We start from the raw sequence: 18,562 nt of genomic DNA on the forward strand, positions 1-18,562 counted from the left end.
GGGTGTCTCTGCTACCTAAACGACATTGTCATCTTTTTTCTCGACTTTGACATCCATCTCACCAGCCTGATGCACGTCTTGACCTGCCTCTCTGACGCCGGCCTGAAGCTTAAAAAATGCCGGTTTGCTGCACGTCAACTGACCATTTTAGGCCACGTCGTCTCTAAGGAGGGCGTTTCTCCAGACCCTGCGAAACTTCGCGCTGTGGCCTCTTTTCCCAAACCTACCTCCATCAAGAATCTACGGAGCTTCTTTTTTTTTTTTTTTTTATTCGAGAAGTGTGCCATGAGGCATAAGTTGAAAAAGGAAAGGGGGGAAGGAATGCACGGGATTGAAAGTTAAAAGAAGGAGTGAAGAACCGTTGCGCTGAGGTAGTCGCAGAGGTTGTTAATGAAACGATTGTCCATTGTCCACTTCACGAAGTCACTTTCGCGGTTCCACCGCAGGCCAACCTCCCTGAGGAGCCGTTTTCTGATAGCAGCCGTCGCTGGGCACGTCCACAACAAGTGCCGCACATCACATATGTCCGGTGCAGCGCCACAGTGAGGGCACCTGTCAGGTAGTGGCACATCTTTGGCACGCCACCGATGACGGACAGATGGTGTCAGAGCCGCCCCTGCCCGAATCCGGCGCACGGATACCTCCTCCTGCCGAGTAAGACTACTGGGGAGAGGGTGCGAACACGGAGGAATTAGAGCGCGTGTTCGCTGGCGCAGAACTTCGGAATCGGAAACGTGGGACAGGAACGGATCTGGGGGAAGAGGGGAAGGTGGCGGATCGTCTAATGTATGAAGATGAGTCATAGCATCCGCTTGAATGTTATGTGGATCCTGGGCATGGCCGCGAATCCAGTGTATGCGCACAGGACATGGATACTTTGCGCAGAGCACATGAATAGATTGTGAAATCTGGAACGTTCGTCGAACAGCCTTCAGCTGTTTAAGGGCGGCGCGGGAGTCGGTGTAAATGTGAACTGTATTGAATGTTGGAACGAGCGGAAGGGAAGCAATGGCATTGTAAATGGCTTGAAGTTCCAATGCCAGGGGAGTGCACGTATCCGCAGTATACGTCGCGCGAGAGTTGAGATGCGGATGAGATGGACTATACACAGCAGTAACTCCCCTTTCTGCAGAATGAGATGCATCCGTGTATAATATGCACCCTTCAGGCAGATACGCTGCTGATACCGACGGGGAAACAGTGGGGCGATTGTCAGTGAGCTGGCAATAGGACCACGGTGGAAGTGTCTTTAAACGATGAAGTTTGAGAGACTGTTTTCGAGCTCTATTTGCCACCCGTTGGTCGATGATCTCACTGAGTGTATTAAGTTGGGCGAACTCCTGTAGCACAGGTATGGGTGTTAAACGAGGCAGATATGTTATGACGCGCATAGCCTCACGATTGATAGCTTCAAGGGAGTCCCACTGTCTGCGGGTGAGACGTTGAAATTGAGCCTGATATACTATCCGTGGCTGAAGGATAGAGCGCACAAGCTGGCGGGCCGTATGAGCACGTGCGCCACCAGAGCGCATAGCTATGCGACGAATCAGACCTAGAGTAGCGTGAGCCGATTTACGGGTGGCTGTCAGCCACGGGGTGCCAGTCCCAGATGTATGGAGGAGAAGACCAAGAATACGAACAGTTTCTACCTGAGGAATCAGAGAATTATGTACCGTAAAATTTAAAGGGGGAGCTTTCCGTAAGGCGGCTTTATTTCCAATTCGAATGAAACATGATTTAGTAGGAGAGAGTGTTAGACCCAAAGGTGGGAGGCGAGATGTCAATACATCCAGCGCGTGTTGAAGGACCGACTGATGAATAGACGCATCTGGATGACAGCACCACAAGGTGATATCATCGGCATATGCAAGCACGCGGATAGAAGGGATGGTCTCTAGGGCTCGAACCAGAGGAATTAAAGCCACATTAAATAATGTGGGGGCGAGAACGGAGCCCTGCGGCACTCCTCTATTGGAAGTGAAATTACCAAAGGGCTTTCCGTGGACACGCACGCTGAAGGTTCGATTTGCTAAAAAGGCGTGAATGGAGAGGAGGAACCGGTGAGGGAGACCAAGAGTTTGAAGGGAGGCAAGAATGGCAGAGTGAAGGATGTTATCATATGCCTTTGTTATGTCTGTAGCGATTACGGTTCGTACAAGGTGACTCTGTGGAGAGTGGTCAAGCACGTCAGCAGCCAAAGTAGCAAGGCCGTCCTCCGTTCCAATATGTGGGCGGAAACCAATTTGGGAATCTGGGTAACAATCATGGGATTCCAGCCACCATGATAAGCGTGCGGCTAGAATGTTTTCATAAAGCTTGCAGATGGTAGGGGTAAGGGAAATTGGACGAAGGGCCGAGAGAGATACTGGAGGCTGACCTGACTTGGGGATTGGAACCACAATAGAATGCTTCCAGTCTCCCGGCATGATGCCAGAAAGCCACACTTCGTTAAAAGTATCAAGTAGGGTTTCCAAAGCCCTCCCTTCCAAGTTACGGAATAAGGAGTTAGGTATGCCGTCGTGCCCGGGAGTAGTAGTAGTTTTTAAACGGTCAATGGAGGCCAGCAGCTCTGCCATGGTGAGGTCAGAAGTAATCCCATCGGGGGGCTCTGTTACCGATAAGTCAGGTGGAGACGTAGCGGTGCAGTCATGGTTTGGAAAAAATTGACGGGCCGCTTGTTGTGCAAATGTGTCCTCATCCACATTTAGCGCGAGGCGAATGCTCTCTGTGTAATCTGCAACCTGAGAAGGGCGCTCCATGGCGTGAAACACTCTCCAAAGATGTCGATTGCCCTGCGTAGAGGACAGGCGGGCACACCATGCAGCCCAGCGTTGCCTGCCTAGCCGCTTTGCATAGCGCCGCGCCCGTGCGGTAGCGCGGTGAAGAGTAGGAAGAGCCGAAGGGTCATCGGGGTGACGAGTAGCGTAAAGATCCGCCTGGCGACGAAGAGCCCACAGATTTAAGAGATGTATGTCCGGGTTTGGGTCATCTTCATTTACAGTAGTGGTAATAGTGTGAGTAGCGAGAACATCAGATAGAGTAGACAATGCTGAAGAGGGGTTGAATGTAGATAAATGATTGTCTGCGCGTACAGAATCCCATGATGTTATTCGTACAGTGCGGCGTATTTTCCGTAGACGCGTAGGCGTGAGGGAGATAAAAATAGGGCTGTGATCGCTACCCCAAGTATCAGAATCAACAGCCCAACGAGGGTTACCGGGGCCTAACCACCAAGTCAAATCAGGTGAATACGGGCCACCTCGTGGGCGGGTAGAAGTATTCGGGTGGTTTAAAAGTTGAAAGGAATGATCTGAAAAGCTCCCTTGGATGTGTGAACCCCTTGAGGAATCCGATGGGTAACCCCACGCAGTGTGTGCGCCGTTGAAGTCACCGCCAACTAGAATAGGGATACCCGAGTTGGTAGAACGTAGAAAACGAACCCATCCCAGATTGGGAGATGCGGAGCCAGGACGACTATAAAAAGAAACTAGAATAAGGGGTGTGCGTGCAGGTTTTACGAGAAGGGCGACAACCTCTTGACGTGTGTTGCACCACCGTGAAAGGTCGAGCGGTGTGTGCGGAACTGAACTGTGAATATAAATTGCAGATTTACCTGGGCTGAGGGAGGAGGCGGTGCAACGGCGATCAGGGATAGATGGTGAATGGTATGCGCAGAAACCTGAAAGGCGTGGGAGTGCATTATGCTCTTGCAGTAGGAACGCCCATGCCCTCAGCTTTCCGTCGCGAAGGCGGATGTTCACTTCAGAGGCCTTATTAGCGAAACCTCGACAGTTCCACTGCACCACCACCGATGATGATGCGCTATCCATGACGAGGCCGAAGAGCTTCCACGATAAGGGATGTCACCTGCTTCATCAGCGCTAATATCTTGTCCACTGTCGGGGTAGTCACGGCTAACAGGTGGTCGGCACCTGATTGTGGGCCAGTGCTTACCCTAGGTGATTCCTCTGATGATTGCTCCCGAGTTATGAGAATTCTTCGAGAGGATTGAGAACGACGCTGTTCCCGGCGCTGGGTGAGTTCGTCTAGTCGGCGGCGAGCCTCCGCGATTGCATTGTCTAAAGCTGTGTCTTCATCTGTAGTATCCACATGTGATGGATGCACTGGACGTTTGGGCGTACCATTTGATCCGGGAAGGTGAGCCGCTTGTGCATATGTACGCTGGCGAGGAGACGTATGGTGAGCAGCAGGCTGAGATAAAGGAAGTTCAGGGAAGTCGTTGTCGTCACATGCGAGAGCTGCAAAGCGATTACTTGTAGGGACATCCATTTTTGCAGGCGACTTGTGAAACTTCTTCGCTTGCTTCTTCTTTGGACAAGCGGGGGAGCGAATGTCATGGTCCGGCGATTTGCACAGGGCACAATGAGCTGTTGGTTCATTCATGTCGGCCACAGCTGCTGGATTAGGGCAGGTATTTTGCATATGTCCTTCTTTGTGGCAGTGATAGCAAAAAATACGACGAGGTCGGAAGGGCTGTGGTTTGATGATCGCACCGTAGTAGGTAAGGTACTTCGGGAGAGTCAACGGGCCTTGCAGGATGAGCAGGTATGAGCCCCGGCGACCCATAGGCCGTGCTTGCAGTACAACATGAGTTGAGCAGCGAATATTTGCGCGCACCTCCTCGGGAGGGCTCGTGCTGTCGACATGATAAACCATGCAGCGGAGTGTGTCAGGACCAGATGCAAAATATATTTGCACCGGGACATGCTTGCTGTCATCCAGGGGGATCCGCGTAACTGCGCAAAGTTTCTGGGCGTCCATCAAGGATGACAAGTTTACCGTGATGGTGTTCGATGGGCGATGGACGACAAACCCGCAGTAGTTCGAAGAGCCAAGGGCATGGTCAATTGTGGCTTGAACATTCCGGGCAGGGATGGCAGTCATATCAAAGCGCAATGTAGGCTTGATGGTAACGCGGAACGAGTTCGTAGCAGGCGAAAGAGAGCCTTGACTCACGGGAGGCATCTGTGGAGGAGGCTCAGACGCTGGTGACGGCCCTTGGTGGGAATACTGAACTGGCGCGACGGGCACAGTTTCTTGAGGGAGTGCCACGGGCACGGAGGCGGTAGAGCAGTCCATGTCACAGGCCAAAGTCGTAGCATCGGAAGACGGCGCAGGCTGGAGGCCTAGAGGCGCTGACGATTGCGTGGACGTGGAGGCTGCGTCAGGTGGCAACACAGCGGGCATCCGCGTAGCCGTCGTCGACAACGCAGAATCCATGCAGACGCGTAGCGCGGCCTCGCTCGGCAGCGCCGAGCTAAGCCTAGCTTGCCCCTGAGGGTTCCGGTTGGGTTTTCTCACTTGAGAATGCGCCCGCCGTGCCGGGAATTTCTCCGTAGGGGCGTCGTCAGCATTCGGTCGCACGGAGGGCACTGTCCGACCCACGCCACACACGAGAAGACAGCGAAAAGCGAAAACACAGACCTAGAAGCAGACACGTATCCACCCACTAGGTCTTCCCACGGAGCTTCCTAGGTCTGTGCTCATACTTTCGCCTGTTTATTCGCAACTTCGCTTCCATTGCAGTGCCTTTAACACAACGTCTGTCCGGAGGTTCCGATTTATCGCTACGATCTCCAGCGTGCGAAGACGCCTGCAACACCTTGCGCCGCCTCCTCACCGCGCCGCCCATACTGCGTGGTTTCGACTCGACCGCACCCACCGAGGTTCACACGAACGCCAGTGGTGTTGGCCTCGGCGCCGTGCTCGCCCAGCGCAGATCTGGCTTCGATGACTACGTCGTTGCCTATGCCAGTCGCACACTCACAAAGGCAGAATCCAATTACTCTGTGACTAAAAAAAGAGTGTTTGGACATTGTATCGGCCCTTGCCAAATTCCGTCCTTACCTCTTGGCAATCGTTTTGACGTTGTGACGGACCATTATACGCTTTGTTGGCTTTCTTCTTTGAGAGACCTATCCGGCCGTCTTGCAAGGTGGGCTCTTCGTGTACACGAATATGATATCCGCTTCCTCTATCAAGACGCTGATGCCCTGTCCCGCTGCCCACTTCCCTCCGAGATTGACAGCCTTTCCGCCTCTGACGCATCTTCTCTGACGTTTCCCTTAAGTGACATGCCCTCCACTCAACGTACCGACTTCTGGATCACTTCTCTTCACACCTTTCTCTCCGACCCAACGGCTGCGCTGCTTCTCTATCACAGTGCGCTCCGCCGCCATGTTTCCCACTTCGCGATTCGTGATAATCTGCTTTATCGCCGCGACTACAGCTGAGATAACTGCAAGAGGTTGCTCGTTATACCTCGCCACTTGCGTACACAAATATGCGCCTATTTCCACACTTACCCACAATACGATCACGCGGGCGTTTTCAAGACATACACCAGAATACGGCTGCGTTACTACTGACGCGGCATGTAGAGTACACCTTCGTCCTCAAATACGTGCGCTCCTGCCTGGCCTGTCAGCGTCGCAAGGAGCATCGCTCTTGCTGGGAGTTGCAGCAGATCCCTTGCCCACCACGCCCTTTCGACCGCATCGGCATTGATGTCTACGGCCCGCTTCCGTACACCGCGGTCGGAAACCGTTGGGCTATCGTTGCGGTTTACGATCTGACGCGGTATGCCGAAACCTCAGCACTTCTGGCTGCCACAGCGATAGACGTCACCTCGTTCCTTTTGCAGCGCTTCGTCCTTCGTCATGGTGCATCTAGTGAACTCCATAGGAACCGCGGCCAAGAATTGTTGTCCGATGTTGTCAAAGCCCTGCTCACCCAATGCAACACCATTCACCTCCGCCTATAATCCGCAGAACAACGGCCTCACCGAGAGATTTGACCACACTTTCGAGGACATGCTTTCTATGTACGTTACCTCAAACCACTGCAATTGGGATCTCGTTCTTCTTTATGTGACTTACGCATACAATACCGCTACGCAGTTCACTACGGGCTTCTCTCCTTTCTACTTTACGGCCATCATCCGTCGGCTCCCATAGATACCATAGATACCATTCTCACTTACCACCCTGACGTCTCCGAATATGCCTCTGTTTCTGACGCCGTCCAACATGCCGAAGACTGTCGTCAAATCAACCGCTCACTCACGACTGACACCCAGTATCGCCAGAAATCCCGCCACGGCAACGCTCACCACACAACGCACTTCTCTACTGGCACGCTTGTGTGGCTCTGGACACCCTCAAGTACCGCTAGACACACCTCAAAATTTCTTGCCAAATATCACGGCCCTTACCACGTCTTGGAGCAGCCATCTCCTGTTAACTACGTCGTGGAACCTCTCCCGCCATTTCCAGATTCTCGTCGCGGTTCCCGTCGTCCCCAGTTACTTTAAATAAACCCCGTCTTACAAACAAACAAACAAACAAACAAACAAACAAACAAACAAACAAACAAACAAACAAACAAACAAACAAAAAACAACAAAACAAAATAGTTCGATTACACCGTCATACGTTTGGTAACGCGCGCTGTTTGCCAGTCATGTCCTTATCGATCAGGAGGGCTTCGATTTCGCTTAGGCTTCGAGCATTCGGAGAGAGCTTGTCGTTTAGCCGAAGAGCACATTGCTTCACTTGCTTGACCATACGTTTACGTGACGAAATGCAGAAGGCCGCATATTTCTGGCAGCTGTTATCACTGGAGGTCATTTGTAAATGGTACTAAATGACTGACTAGAAGCTCGTCTATTTTTAAAAAGAGAATCTTAATCTTTTCAGGAGGCTACGCTCTGATTGAGATGCCATACAGGGAAATATCGTCCGGTATTTTGACATCAAGAGTCCTAAGTAAGCCAGAAAGTCCCAGCCAGTGCCTGCGTTTTTTATACTTCGTGCCCGACGCAAGTGGAAACCGCGGTCTGCTCGTGCGCCTACTTCGGAACCCGCTACCAGCATCAAGGACACAGGGAAACGCGACCGCAGGTAATACGACCTTTTCCGCCAGAAGACGTGCTCTGTGAGCAAACCAGTGGTTTAGAACGGCCAAAGTTCTGCTTGTCTGCTGAGACTAACAAAATGAGAGGCCAGAAACCAGTTATTAGTTCTTAGTGTGAAAAAAAATCACAGGCAGTTCGCTGCAAAAAAAAAAAAAACTGCCAACAGCGCTGCCGTGTAAATTAAACTTTCCTTTATTCTTCGTTGCACTCATTGTGAGGACAGGAAAGAAACTGCAAAATGAAGTTCCGCCAGTCCGTCGCATTTGTGGCAGAGCTGCCATTTCAGTGATTTAAACGGCCTGTGGGGACGCGTCTTGGCCGTCTCGTGTGATTCTTCTTAACCGTCGCCATCCTCCTTGACCGTTTGCGCCAGGATGGCTCACGTATCGGTGCGGAGAGAAAAAAGAATGCCGTTGTTTTTTTGTTTTTGCACTTCAGGAGAACAAGCTGTACGTTGCCACATGGTCTAGCATGCTAGCCACGCCCAGAGGAGAAAGGCTGCTGCAGAGATAAACTGCATGGTCAATGACGGGTTTCTTTAGCAAGGGAGCGAGAGAGAATTTATTGACGAAGGAATTATACGTTGGCCTAAGTAATTATAGTCTTTCCCTTGCGTAGTTACTAAGCTTGTAAACAGGAAATGGAGAGCAAAAGGTAGAGGATGATGATGGCGAAATTAATATGAAGATCGGTTGTGCCGATTACGTATACGAAATAAGAGCGAAGGCAGCCCTCACAGGCACACATCCAGATCGTTCATGTGTATAAAGTTAGCCAAGACAGTTAACGTGTGTTCTGCACGTTGTGGGTCTGACCAGGGGTATACCATGACCTTGAAAGCGACGCATTTCCAGGAGTGCCGGAGAAATCTGCAACAAGCCGTGCCTCCACCAGTATTTTACAAAACATGACGTAGAAAGTTAGGCACGGCCCTTATCTGACGTCGTGCGCGCTGTTTGTCTCGCCAATTATCTAACATGACCTTGATGGCGACCGTTTTTCTAGGAGCGCCAGATAAATTTGCAATAACTCGTCCATATTATACAAAATATGACGTGCTTTTTTCTGGTGGACTACACTCAACACTGGCCTTCTGAGACAAAAAGACGTATTATATTCGAGATATTCAGGCAAGAATATACTGAAAATTTCAAACCTAACTTGCGTTGAAAGCTCTCTGAATTGCCCGTCCTTCTACACTAATTCTACTCAATAACTTTTGCATGCGTGACCGTTAAGTTCTTCCTTGTTCTTCAGCGGAAGGCGATGAAACACTGTGGCACCTGGACGCGGCCTTGCTACCTAATAGGTGGACTCCGGTCGAAGTCAGCTACACTGTTAGAGATAACTACGAGGTGAGTATCTGCACCTTTATTGTGGCCGATGACAACTTTCATGAGCGTTTAGACAATCGGAAAGCGGAAAAGGCTGGTTTGCTTCTTTTAGGTAGTGCTTCGAATGCAACTAAATACCTTTTATTACAATCGTTTAGTGATATACGTAAGAGCACTTACATGTAATCAATTTGATTATATTACGTTACTGAACCAATGAGGATAAACTAAAGAATTTTTGTGACTAATATTTCCGCACGCTTCACTTTGGCGCTTCGGCGCAAAGAAGGCCTCACCTACTAGTTCCTTGAAAGCCGGCGGGCTTCTGGCCGTGCACCAAACCCAGGACCCCCTCCTCATGAGGCGGATGCGTTATCACTTTGCAGTCAATGTGGCATCATTTGCTTTATTTACAAGCATATTTTTGGTTAAGGAGCCAGTGGTGCTTGGGTATTGATTTAAGAATTAGTGTTTTGCTAGTCGAAATCAAAAGGAAGAAATGGGCTTGGGCTGAGCATGTGACGCGAAGGCAAGATAACCGCTGGTCCTTAAGGGAAATGGAGTGGATTTAGAGGGAAGGGAAGCGTAGCAGGGGGCGGCAGAAAGTTAGGTCGACAGATGAGATTAACCAGTTCACGTGGACAGGGTGGCCGCAGCTGGCACAGGACAGGGTTAATTGGAAAGATATAGGAGAGGCCTTTGTCCTGCAGTGGGCGTAGTCAGGCTGCTGATGACGTTTTACTGAGATAGAACACAAGCAATCCAAAACGATTGTAAAAGAAAATTTTGTTTGCTTGAAATACGCAGAATATTAAGGATTATTACATAACCTGCAAAGCCAAGCTCGCAGAAACGGTACTGTTTTGTGTAATAGACCCACCGCACTGGCTCAGTCGTTAGGGCGCTCGACTACTGACCCGGAGTACCCGGGTTCGAACGCGACCGCGGCGGCTGCGTTTTTATGGAGGAAAAACGCTGAGGCGCCCGTGTGCTGTGCGATGTCGGTGCACGTTAAAGATCCCCAGGTGGTCGAAATTATTCTGGAGCTCTCCACTATGCCACCTCTTTCTTCCTTTCTTCTTTCACTCCCTCCTTTATCCCTTCCATTCCGGCGCGGTTCAGGTGTCCGCCGATATATGAGACAGATACTGCGCAATTTCCTTTCCACAAAAACCAATTTTTGTAATAGCATCAGTCTTGTTAAACAGTGTCGTTTTGATCTGCCAGTCTTCTGTTCTCCCATGGCAAGTAGCGGAAACGTGTGGTAATGGAATGCTTGCATCAGCGAGGCCTCTGTGTCAATCGTGCAAGAGCAGGTTTTCCTAAAAGCTGGATGACCGATGACTGATTACGCTTGGCGGTGTCATGGGAACTGCTATGCTGGTAGCGTGCATGTTGCTTCATATAATTTTTGTTTTCTTGTTTGGAACATGTGATAACCTTGCTCATATGTTCTAGTGTTTTCATAATAGACGTACAGTCGCGAGACACCTCGTATTTTTGCTTTACTAGAAGACATTTGTGCTACGACTTTAAGGAGGTTATATGTATTGCTGCCATCTTCTTCCTTGTCTAGCGCAGACCTGTACATAAGACGCGAGTGGCGAAGTATGCTGATTTTTGGCTGGTTAGCTCTCCAAATTAGTGGTGTGAGGTTGCGTGAGCGGCTTTGATCCGCCGTGGCAAGCGCTTACTTGGCGCTGATATCGCGTTACCAAATCTCAGGGAGCAACATTTGACATCAGACACCGGCGCCTCATTTCGTGGTCACTGTTCGCAACATAGCTTTCTAAAAGCGGAACCAACTTTGCTTTCTTTATATTTCCCACTGGTACTTCCCCGAGAGTTTAAAAAGCATTCTGGGAGGAGGATTCTATTCCGTGCCATGATTGTGCTATGCAGCCTTTTCATTTTTTCTTTTCGGGCAAAAGAACATCATGCTGCTCACGTGCATGTTACAAATGCAGTTCATTCTTTGAAACAGCCTCATAAAATAAACTTCATGACTCTGTCTCTTTCGTTTCTTGCAGCTTCACTTTCGGTGTTACTCGAGTACCACAAGGAGTCCGGATTTCTTCTGCGCTATTGACGATGTCGAAATTTTCCCATGCGACGACAAGAAAGGTGACTGCTGGAATGTGATGCGTAACCGTAAACCACCGGTGTTTCACCTATATTGTTCTGCTTTTAAAGAATAGGTTTTTTTCTTTTTCGCCATAGCGTTGTCAGCGGGGTAGCGCATCAGAATACAACTAAGACGTGCTAACTAGTAGGCTGGTTTACTCACAGTGACTAGCTCACTTTCCAGCTAATACCGTTAGTCTCCTTATGTATTCAGAGGCATGTAGCCCCCGTAAGAAATATGTCAGTTTCAGAATTTCGAAAATTCTGTTACCCTCGGCACTGCGACCCAAAAAATTTGGCTATTTCGACGAGTTACGTGCGCTGGAATGGTTGCTTTGACTGCAAGCTTTTCGAAGCTTTTCGAGCGATATATAGGCAAAATTTTGTTGGGCCAAAGCGTCGAGTGTAGCTGCGTTTTCAGAGTTCTAAAAACAGACATCGATATTACTTACGGTCGGCTACACGCCACTCAAAACATAAGGAGAGTAACAGTAATAGTTAAAAAGTTCACTATGCCATATCAGTCAACCAGCCTAATAGGTAGCGCGTCTGAGCTGTGTTCTGATGCTTTACAGTGCTGACAGTGCAACGCCGAAAAAAAGCGGTCCTCTAATTCAAAAAGCCTATTTTTAAAAATTGCAGAACATCTTAGGTTAAAAACTCGGTGCTTTCAGATTTGGTCCACGAAGGTGAGCGATAATTTTTAAAAATAATCTTTCTGAGCGTGCTGTGGCTCAACAAATTTCGGCCGCCGCGCCCCTGTTTCGAAAAGCGGTCGACGCGATGCGATATCCATGACGGGTGACCTTTTACGTCCCTCCGGCGCTGCGGTTACCGTGGTGCTCGCGATGGGCGCATTTTGAAAAGGGCGCTCGAAGGCGAACATTTGTTGTGCCATAGCACCCACGATAATTGCATTTACAGAATTTTAAAAAGGAAGATGAAGATTATACTAAAGGTCACTTTCATATTTCTAATTGGAACCGGGCGCCTAGCTCTAATAGTAAAAAGTTAACGATTAGAAATTAGTTAACCAGCTGACTAGTTAACATGACCCCCCGTTTTCTGCAAATTACAACTGTCTGCAAATTACAACGCTGAAGAAGCCACCTCAATATCTCAAAAACTATACACTTTTGAATATTCTTGTTCACATTCGCTAAACAACAGGAATATAGGCTGTTCAAAATTATATTTTTGCGTCCGTTTTAAGACCAAACGAAAGCGTTTTTCGCACGCGGGTATGCGTCCAAGAGGACACAAAGTGAGAGAAGATTTGTCATCATCATCCTCTCAATGAATTAAGATCAATTAATAAACGTTTTAATCATTGCAGCAAGCGTGCATGGTTGTATCGAAACCTAGAGGCGGTCGCATCGCTTGGTAGAGTACTTGGTACAGAGAGAGCTTGGTACATCGCTTGGTGGAGTTCTCGTTGCACGCCCGTGTTCCCGTATATTCAGCCGCTACGTTTCCACCTAATCCGCATAATTACGCATGCAAGGCGATGGCAATCAGCGCAGAACTCTTCCAGGCGTGACGCAGCAGTTCGTGTGACGCGTTGTCTGCCAACGGTGTAGAGCGACAGGGGATACTGATACCTGTTTCTATTTCACACGCGGCTATCAAAATGGAACAAACGCTCTGCGAAACAGCCGCGTCAAAGTAAAGAGGAGTTTCGCGTGGATCAACACCGTTTCTTTGCCAAATTAAACACACCGAATAGGAGTTTGGGAGGCGAATATCTGGGGAAAACGCGCCCGGTATCTGGATTCTACCGTGTCCAGGAATGCGAACGTCTCGAAGTTTCTAACATAAACATGCGCGCTAGCTACAGTAGCTAGAACTTTTATTAATTTATTTCAGTTAAGTGGTTAATAGCGAGAATTTACTTCTCAGTTTATGTCCACCGGGTCACATAACCTGCGCAGGAAAACAGCTTTCGTATACTGCGCATTGTCTGTCTGAAAAAAAAAATCTGGAAAATCTGATTTCAAACACACTGCCTATTTCCGTTGAGATATTGCAGTTGCTGTATGATTTGAAAAAGGAATCCTCGAAAAAAATAATTTGTGACACAAGACATTCGTCTTGAACAACTTTATTTGTTAAAATGCTGCCCAGAAGCGAATAGGGCTATCCAGGAAAAACGTCCACTGTCATTTTTTTATTCACATACCCTAAAGACCCTTTACAAGCATTACATAGGGGGTTAAAAAAGCCCAATAAAGTGATCGCATTACATAACACAGTGGAATATAAAATAAGAAAAGCATAAACTTACATGCGCTCAGATAAACAGAGAAAATAACTGGATTAAAGAAGTGTTTGAGAATACGCACACACGTGAACCACAATGCTCAAGACAATGTTAAAAAGAATACAATTCTGATAACAATATATTAAGAACCTGCATAGAATAAGCGCTTGAATTTTTTCCCAAATGCGTGGTAATTATTTTCAGAAACGATTTCTGCGGGTAGTTTATTCCAATGATAAATGGCAAGGAGCAATGGCGAATGACTCATAAGTTTGGTGTGAGCTATCTTGGGTTGCACTTGGTGCTGCTATACCCAACGTGAACATATGCCATCGTGCCGAATTTTTCGTATCTTATTAGGCTAGTTTTTATTCCACACTAGCTTACAACTCATTGTTCGGTCAGAGCCAGCAGTGGAATAATTATGGCACTGCCCGAATCACCAGATAGAGGTAAAAAAAATCACAAAGACAAGCGCGTATACACACTGATAACGGAAGCCGAAGATCGACTTTTTGCTTCTAAACTGAGCACACTTGGTCCAGAAGCACAAAACTAAGTCTGTATGAATTGGGATTAGGCGAGAAGATGTCCTGCTCATTCGACGACGGTCACCTGTGCAAGTGGCAAACGTCCAATCACACGGGAGACGTGCCCTGGGAGCTGAGTGACGTGGAAAACGGTGTGCCTCAGCTGCCTCGGGAAGACCACACGCTTTCAACACCTCAAGGTTTGTGGATACTTCTAATTGGGAGTAAATAGGCAGACCCCATCCTGGAGATTTGGCACCAGAGTAGCAGGTGCCGCCGAAGCGCTTTAACTCATACAGCGTCTTCACCTTTGTTGCTGGTAGGCGATCTCGATAAACGCATTTTGATACAACGTAATGTATATGCGCCCGCGCGCTCGAGTTTTGGAGAGCGTAACGCTAGCAAAGTATGCAAGAAATTGATACCGAGTGTTTGCAGTACGGCGCCTGTCATAGTTTTGGGACCTTCTTCGGAGAGCAACCTGTGGCTCGTTCTGGCCTTGTCTTCGATAAGAGCAGGAGGGGGCATTTCTTGAATCACAGGATGATAGGGAGCGATCTGAACGGCGCAAGACAGTGCATGCCTTCATCAAGCACGGTAATGTCGAAAAGCGTTTGTTCTGTAAAACACTGAAACAATGTGATCGAGATACGCGCACCATGTTTTTGGCGTTGATTTTTAATTTTTGTCAGCACGGCCATTTGGCCACCGCGGCATGAAAGCGCCGGCCAGTGTGGACCTCTGAACACGGCGGAGTCGCTCGACGTCCGACCGCGCATGTTGGCGGTCACGTGCATTTTCCCTGCCACAACGAAAAGTGCCGAAACGAAAAGCTACGAAAAGTGTCTACTTCTCGCAGCTCCACTTACAGCTCAATGTCTTGAAAGAAGCGCAAGATTTGACGATATTTGCAGTCCACTCAATAAAAGAAGTTTATTCGTTCTCCTATGGCAGCCTGAAAACCGCGAAATGCCTTGGTTAGGTCCATTCTTTTGAAGCGAATATAATTTCGTCATATAACTTTATTAACGCTTTCCAAATTTAACTGCCGACACATGTATCTGTTGAGCTAAAAAGACTAGCAGAATATAGATATACGTCATTAAATGTAAATTTGCTGCAGTTTTATTTGTGTTGCACTATTTCTGCCGAATAAAAATTAAAATTAACTCAGTCTCCCCTCTCGTTCCCCCATACCCTCAGCATTTCAGTACGGAAACATGGCTGAAAGCCCGAGAGGGTATGTTTTAGCAATGCATATTGCGTGCTATAATTGAGATAATGTAATAGATAATGCAGACTCCTAAAAGGAATGTGCGTTATATAACAGAAAAATTCGATCAGGTTGTAAAAAATTAACTTCTTTTGCTGAAGCATGGAAATTTGCCTCTGTACAGGAAAGTTTGTCTATTTGGAAAATAAGGCGAGCAGCAAAGTCGTGAAAGCGAAGCTCCTCAGCCCGGCCCTGGACCCGAAGTGGGTTGGAGCAGCTTGCCTTTCATTCTGGCACTTCGCAGTTCTGGAGGACCCAAGGAGGTAAGTTTGCCTTGCACGGTGTCCTTTTACTTTTTTCCAACGCGCGCAAAGCCTACATAACTACAGCCGTCGACGTAGCTGAGTTGGTAGAGCACCGGATGCGAAATTCGGCGGTCGTGGGTTCGGATACCACCGTCGGCATGTGGTTGTTCTTCCTTCTGCTTTCTAATCAATTACCTTTAAATAATTACCCTATTAATCTCCCATTGATTAACACTACAAATTAAAAAACAACAACCCCTATGATGCTTGGTGTCGGTGACTCTTAGCTTCCGTCAAAAAAAAAAAAAACTTAGCCGAAGTAATCATGCATTTTTAAGGACTTGTGTAACTTTGTTTTGAGCTTTATTTAGGATGCCCATTGTAGGCCATTTGTTCTTGTTTATTTGTGGAAGAAAACGTTGAAAACTTGAACAAAACAGTGTTTACGTGATTTTGGTTGTACAAATTTTCTCAGCTTTCAGCGCGTTACATTGGAATCTTTGTGCGGGTGGTTTCTTTGCGAGATACTTGTTGCGAACAAGTTGACACTCAAGCGAGTATATTCTTCATGAATGCGATATTTCATTAGTATACTTTTTTTGCTGTGCCTTGCTGAAGACTCATTAACAAAGCAGCATGTTGCAGCTTGTATGCCATTATTTATTAATTACTCCTCGTTTATAATGCTTTTTAGCTGCAACCTGACCGTGTTATCTGCCAACGAAAGTGAATGGTGGTCGAGCTCTCACCAGCTGAAACGTTCCTGGAGCCAAGAAGTCGTCCGGCTTTGGCTACAAGAAGGCAAGGTGAGAATTTATTGGTAGTCTGTCTTTAGTAAATAATGACTTTGCTTGCGGCTGAGGTTGATGGCGTTCAAACCTAATCATGAATTCATACAAGGCCAGCCTGGCAAACAGAACTTCCCCCTTTCCGTGATCATGCCACTTATGATACAGTCCTCGCCAGTGACAATGCACTCTCGCCGCCGGTGCACTAGTCTGCATGTCGCCGTACAAGAATGAGGGCGAATGTTTTTCCTGTCTGACCTAACAGCCCGTACCTCGCGGTATCAGGCTTGCGGCTAATTCCCAAGGTGAAGAAACATCTGCAGGGTACGCACTTCGCGTCCGGCAAAGAAGTCATAAATGCAGAGTGCGCTGCTGCTGTCAACGGCCACCCTTGCTCCTCTTCGACGGCATGCAACGACTAGTGGACCGGCAGCGAAAACGCATCGTCCCTGGTCGGGACTGCGTAGCAACGAGATATGGGCTCTGGGAAGAGAGGACGTTCCAACTTCTGATTTATATGCAACACTTTCCCATTTAAACGGTTATTGAAGAAGGTCCAGGAGGCAAAACCCATAAAAAAACTCCATGTATGCTGAGATGGGGTTTACCTTAGCCACGAACTCATGAAGCTTTAATCTTCTTACTGGAAGCCGGTTCAAAACTTTTCAGTCCATATAGTTATCAAATAAAAAGTATAAACCTTAATTATATTCTTGTGTGTCTAGCGTCAAGCTCAGGGTCAAATCCCTATTACACGGTGAGCAAAGTTCTCAGCTTATGCTTTTATTTTGCAAAGGAAACATGGCCAACGCAGGACGTAGGAAGAGACTGACATAACGCGAGCTGTGATGTCCTGTCTTCGTCTTGTTTTCTAAACATAACGTTATACCAACTAGACAGACTCCAAACTCTGGACGCTAATATTTGATTTCACTAAGAGTCGAATAAGCTGTTGCAGTACCGGCAGTAGCGATGAAGGTAATAACAGCGAAAGAATTCGCAGTTATGCTATGAGCAGTCACTAAGAATAAATCAGTGTAATGCCATGCAGAGTTGGGCGCCTTACAGGCTGCTGATGAGAAACATCCGTCAACAAAGGCTTACAAAAGCACTGGATACCTTATGCAGATTATTACCCGGCAACGAGTACGAATCAGTTACCCATGAGACGAAGCCCTCATTACGCCTAGTTTTGTCACCGGAAAAGAAAAAAGAAAAAAAAGGAGACTAAGAAAATACTTTTAAAATTGCCGGAAATGTTTTCTTGGTACTGGAATTACAGAAGAAACTTGGAAAACTGGATTCTCCGGCATAGCATCGTAAAAAACAAACTAACGTACACAGAAAACTGATCGTCCTTTGTTTCCTTTTGATCAAGGGCCAAGTGTCTATCGAGGCCTCACTTGGAATGGCTCTGATTGCTTTGGATGACGTTGTTTTGACCTACGGGCAATGTGCTTCTGAACGTAAGTGAATATTGTTATGTGCCTTATCGCTCCTGCACATTTGAAAAAAAAAGTAGTTGGAAGTACTATCGCGATAGAAAGAAATGCGAACAACGCAGCGCCTACGCGCTACGCGGTTCGAATTTTTTTATCGCGCTTTTACTAGAGTGGTAAACAAAAAAGACGTTAGAGTCGTCATAGAATGCATCACATACAACTCTAGCGTCTTTTTGCTAGCACCGAAGTAAAAGCGTGATAAAAAAAGATGCAAAGAGTGGAGTGCCTAGGCTCTGCTCTGTTCGCGTTTCTTTCAATAGCCTCTGTACACTAGCTTATTTTTTTAATGACGGTACTTTGAGGCAACTATAGCGGTGGTTTTTTAACCTGCGTTACTAAGGGATGTGAAATAAAAATTTAATTGAAATCATTAGTTTTCCGAATTGAAGTTTCGTACTTATAATGAACATTGCAACACCAACGTTGGGAATTCATATTTGTAATAAAATGAGCAAGATATCAAAACCACTTGTCGATGGGTCTCTATCCGAGCATTCTGTGTGAGCATTGCCAGCTGCCATATACCACCCTGCATGGAATATACCACCGTGCATGCAGCAATCCTTGTGA

At 47.5% G+C, this 18,562-nt stretch overlaps 1 protein-coding gene across 1 annotated transcript in view; it reads left to right on the plus strand.

Moving 5' to 3' along the window:
- LOC144114179 (MAM and LDL-receptor class A domain-containing protein 2-like) overlaps positions 1-18,562 on the plus strand; it is a 176,769-nt gene that overhangs the window by 12,305 nt on the left and 145,902 nt on the right. The window contains exons 6-12 of the mRNA XM_077647750.1: positions 7,719-7,922; positions 9,194-9,291; positions 11,301-11,394; positions 14,235-14,384; positions 15,582-15,720; positions 16,397-16,508; positions 17,869-17,956. Coding sequence (XP_077503876.1) covers positions 7,719-7,922; positions 9,194-9,291; positions 11,301-11,394; positions 14,235-14,384; positions 15,582-15,720; positions 16,397-16,508; positions 17,869-17,956 — 885 coding nt within the window. The remainder of the gene's footprint in view (positions 1-7,718; positions 7,923-9,193; positions 9,292-11,300; positions 11,395-14,234; positions 14,385-15,581; positions 15,721-16,396; positions 16,509-17,868; positions 17,957-18,562) is intronic.

The sequence above is a fragment of the Amblyomma americanum genome, chromosome 1 (genome assembly GCF_052857255.1).
Source record: "Amblyomma americanum isolate KBUSLIRL-KWMA chromosome 1, ASM5285725v1, whole genome shotgun sequence".
Classification (NCBI taxonomy): domain Eukaryota; kingdom Metazoa; phylum Arthropoda; class Arachnida; order Ixodida; family Ixodidae; genus Amblyomma; species Amblyomma americanum.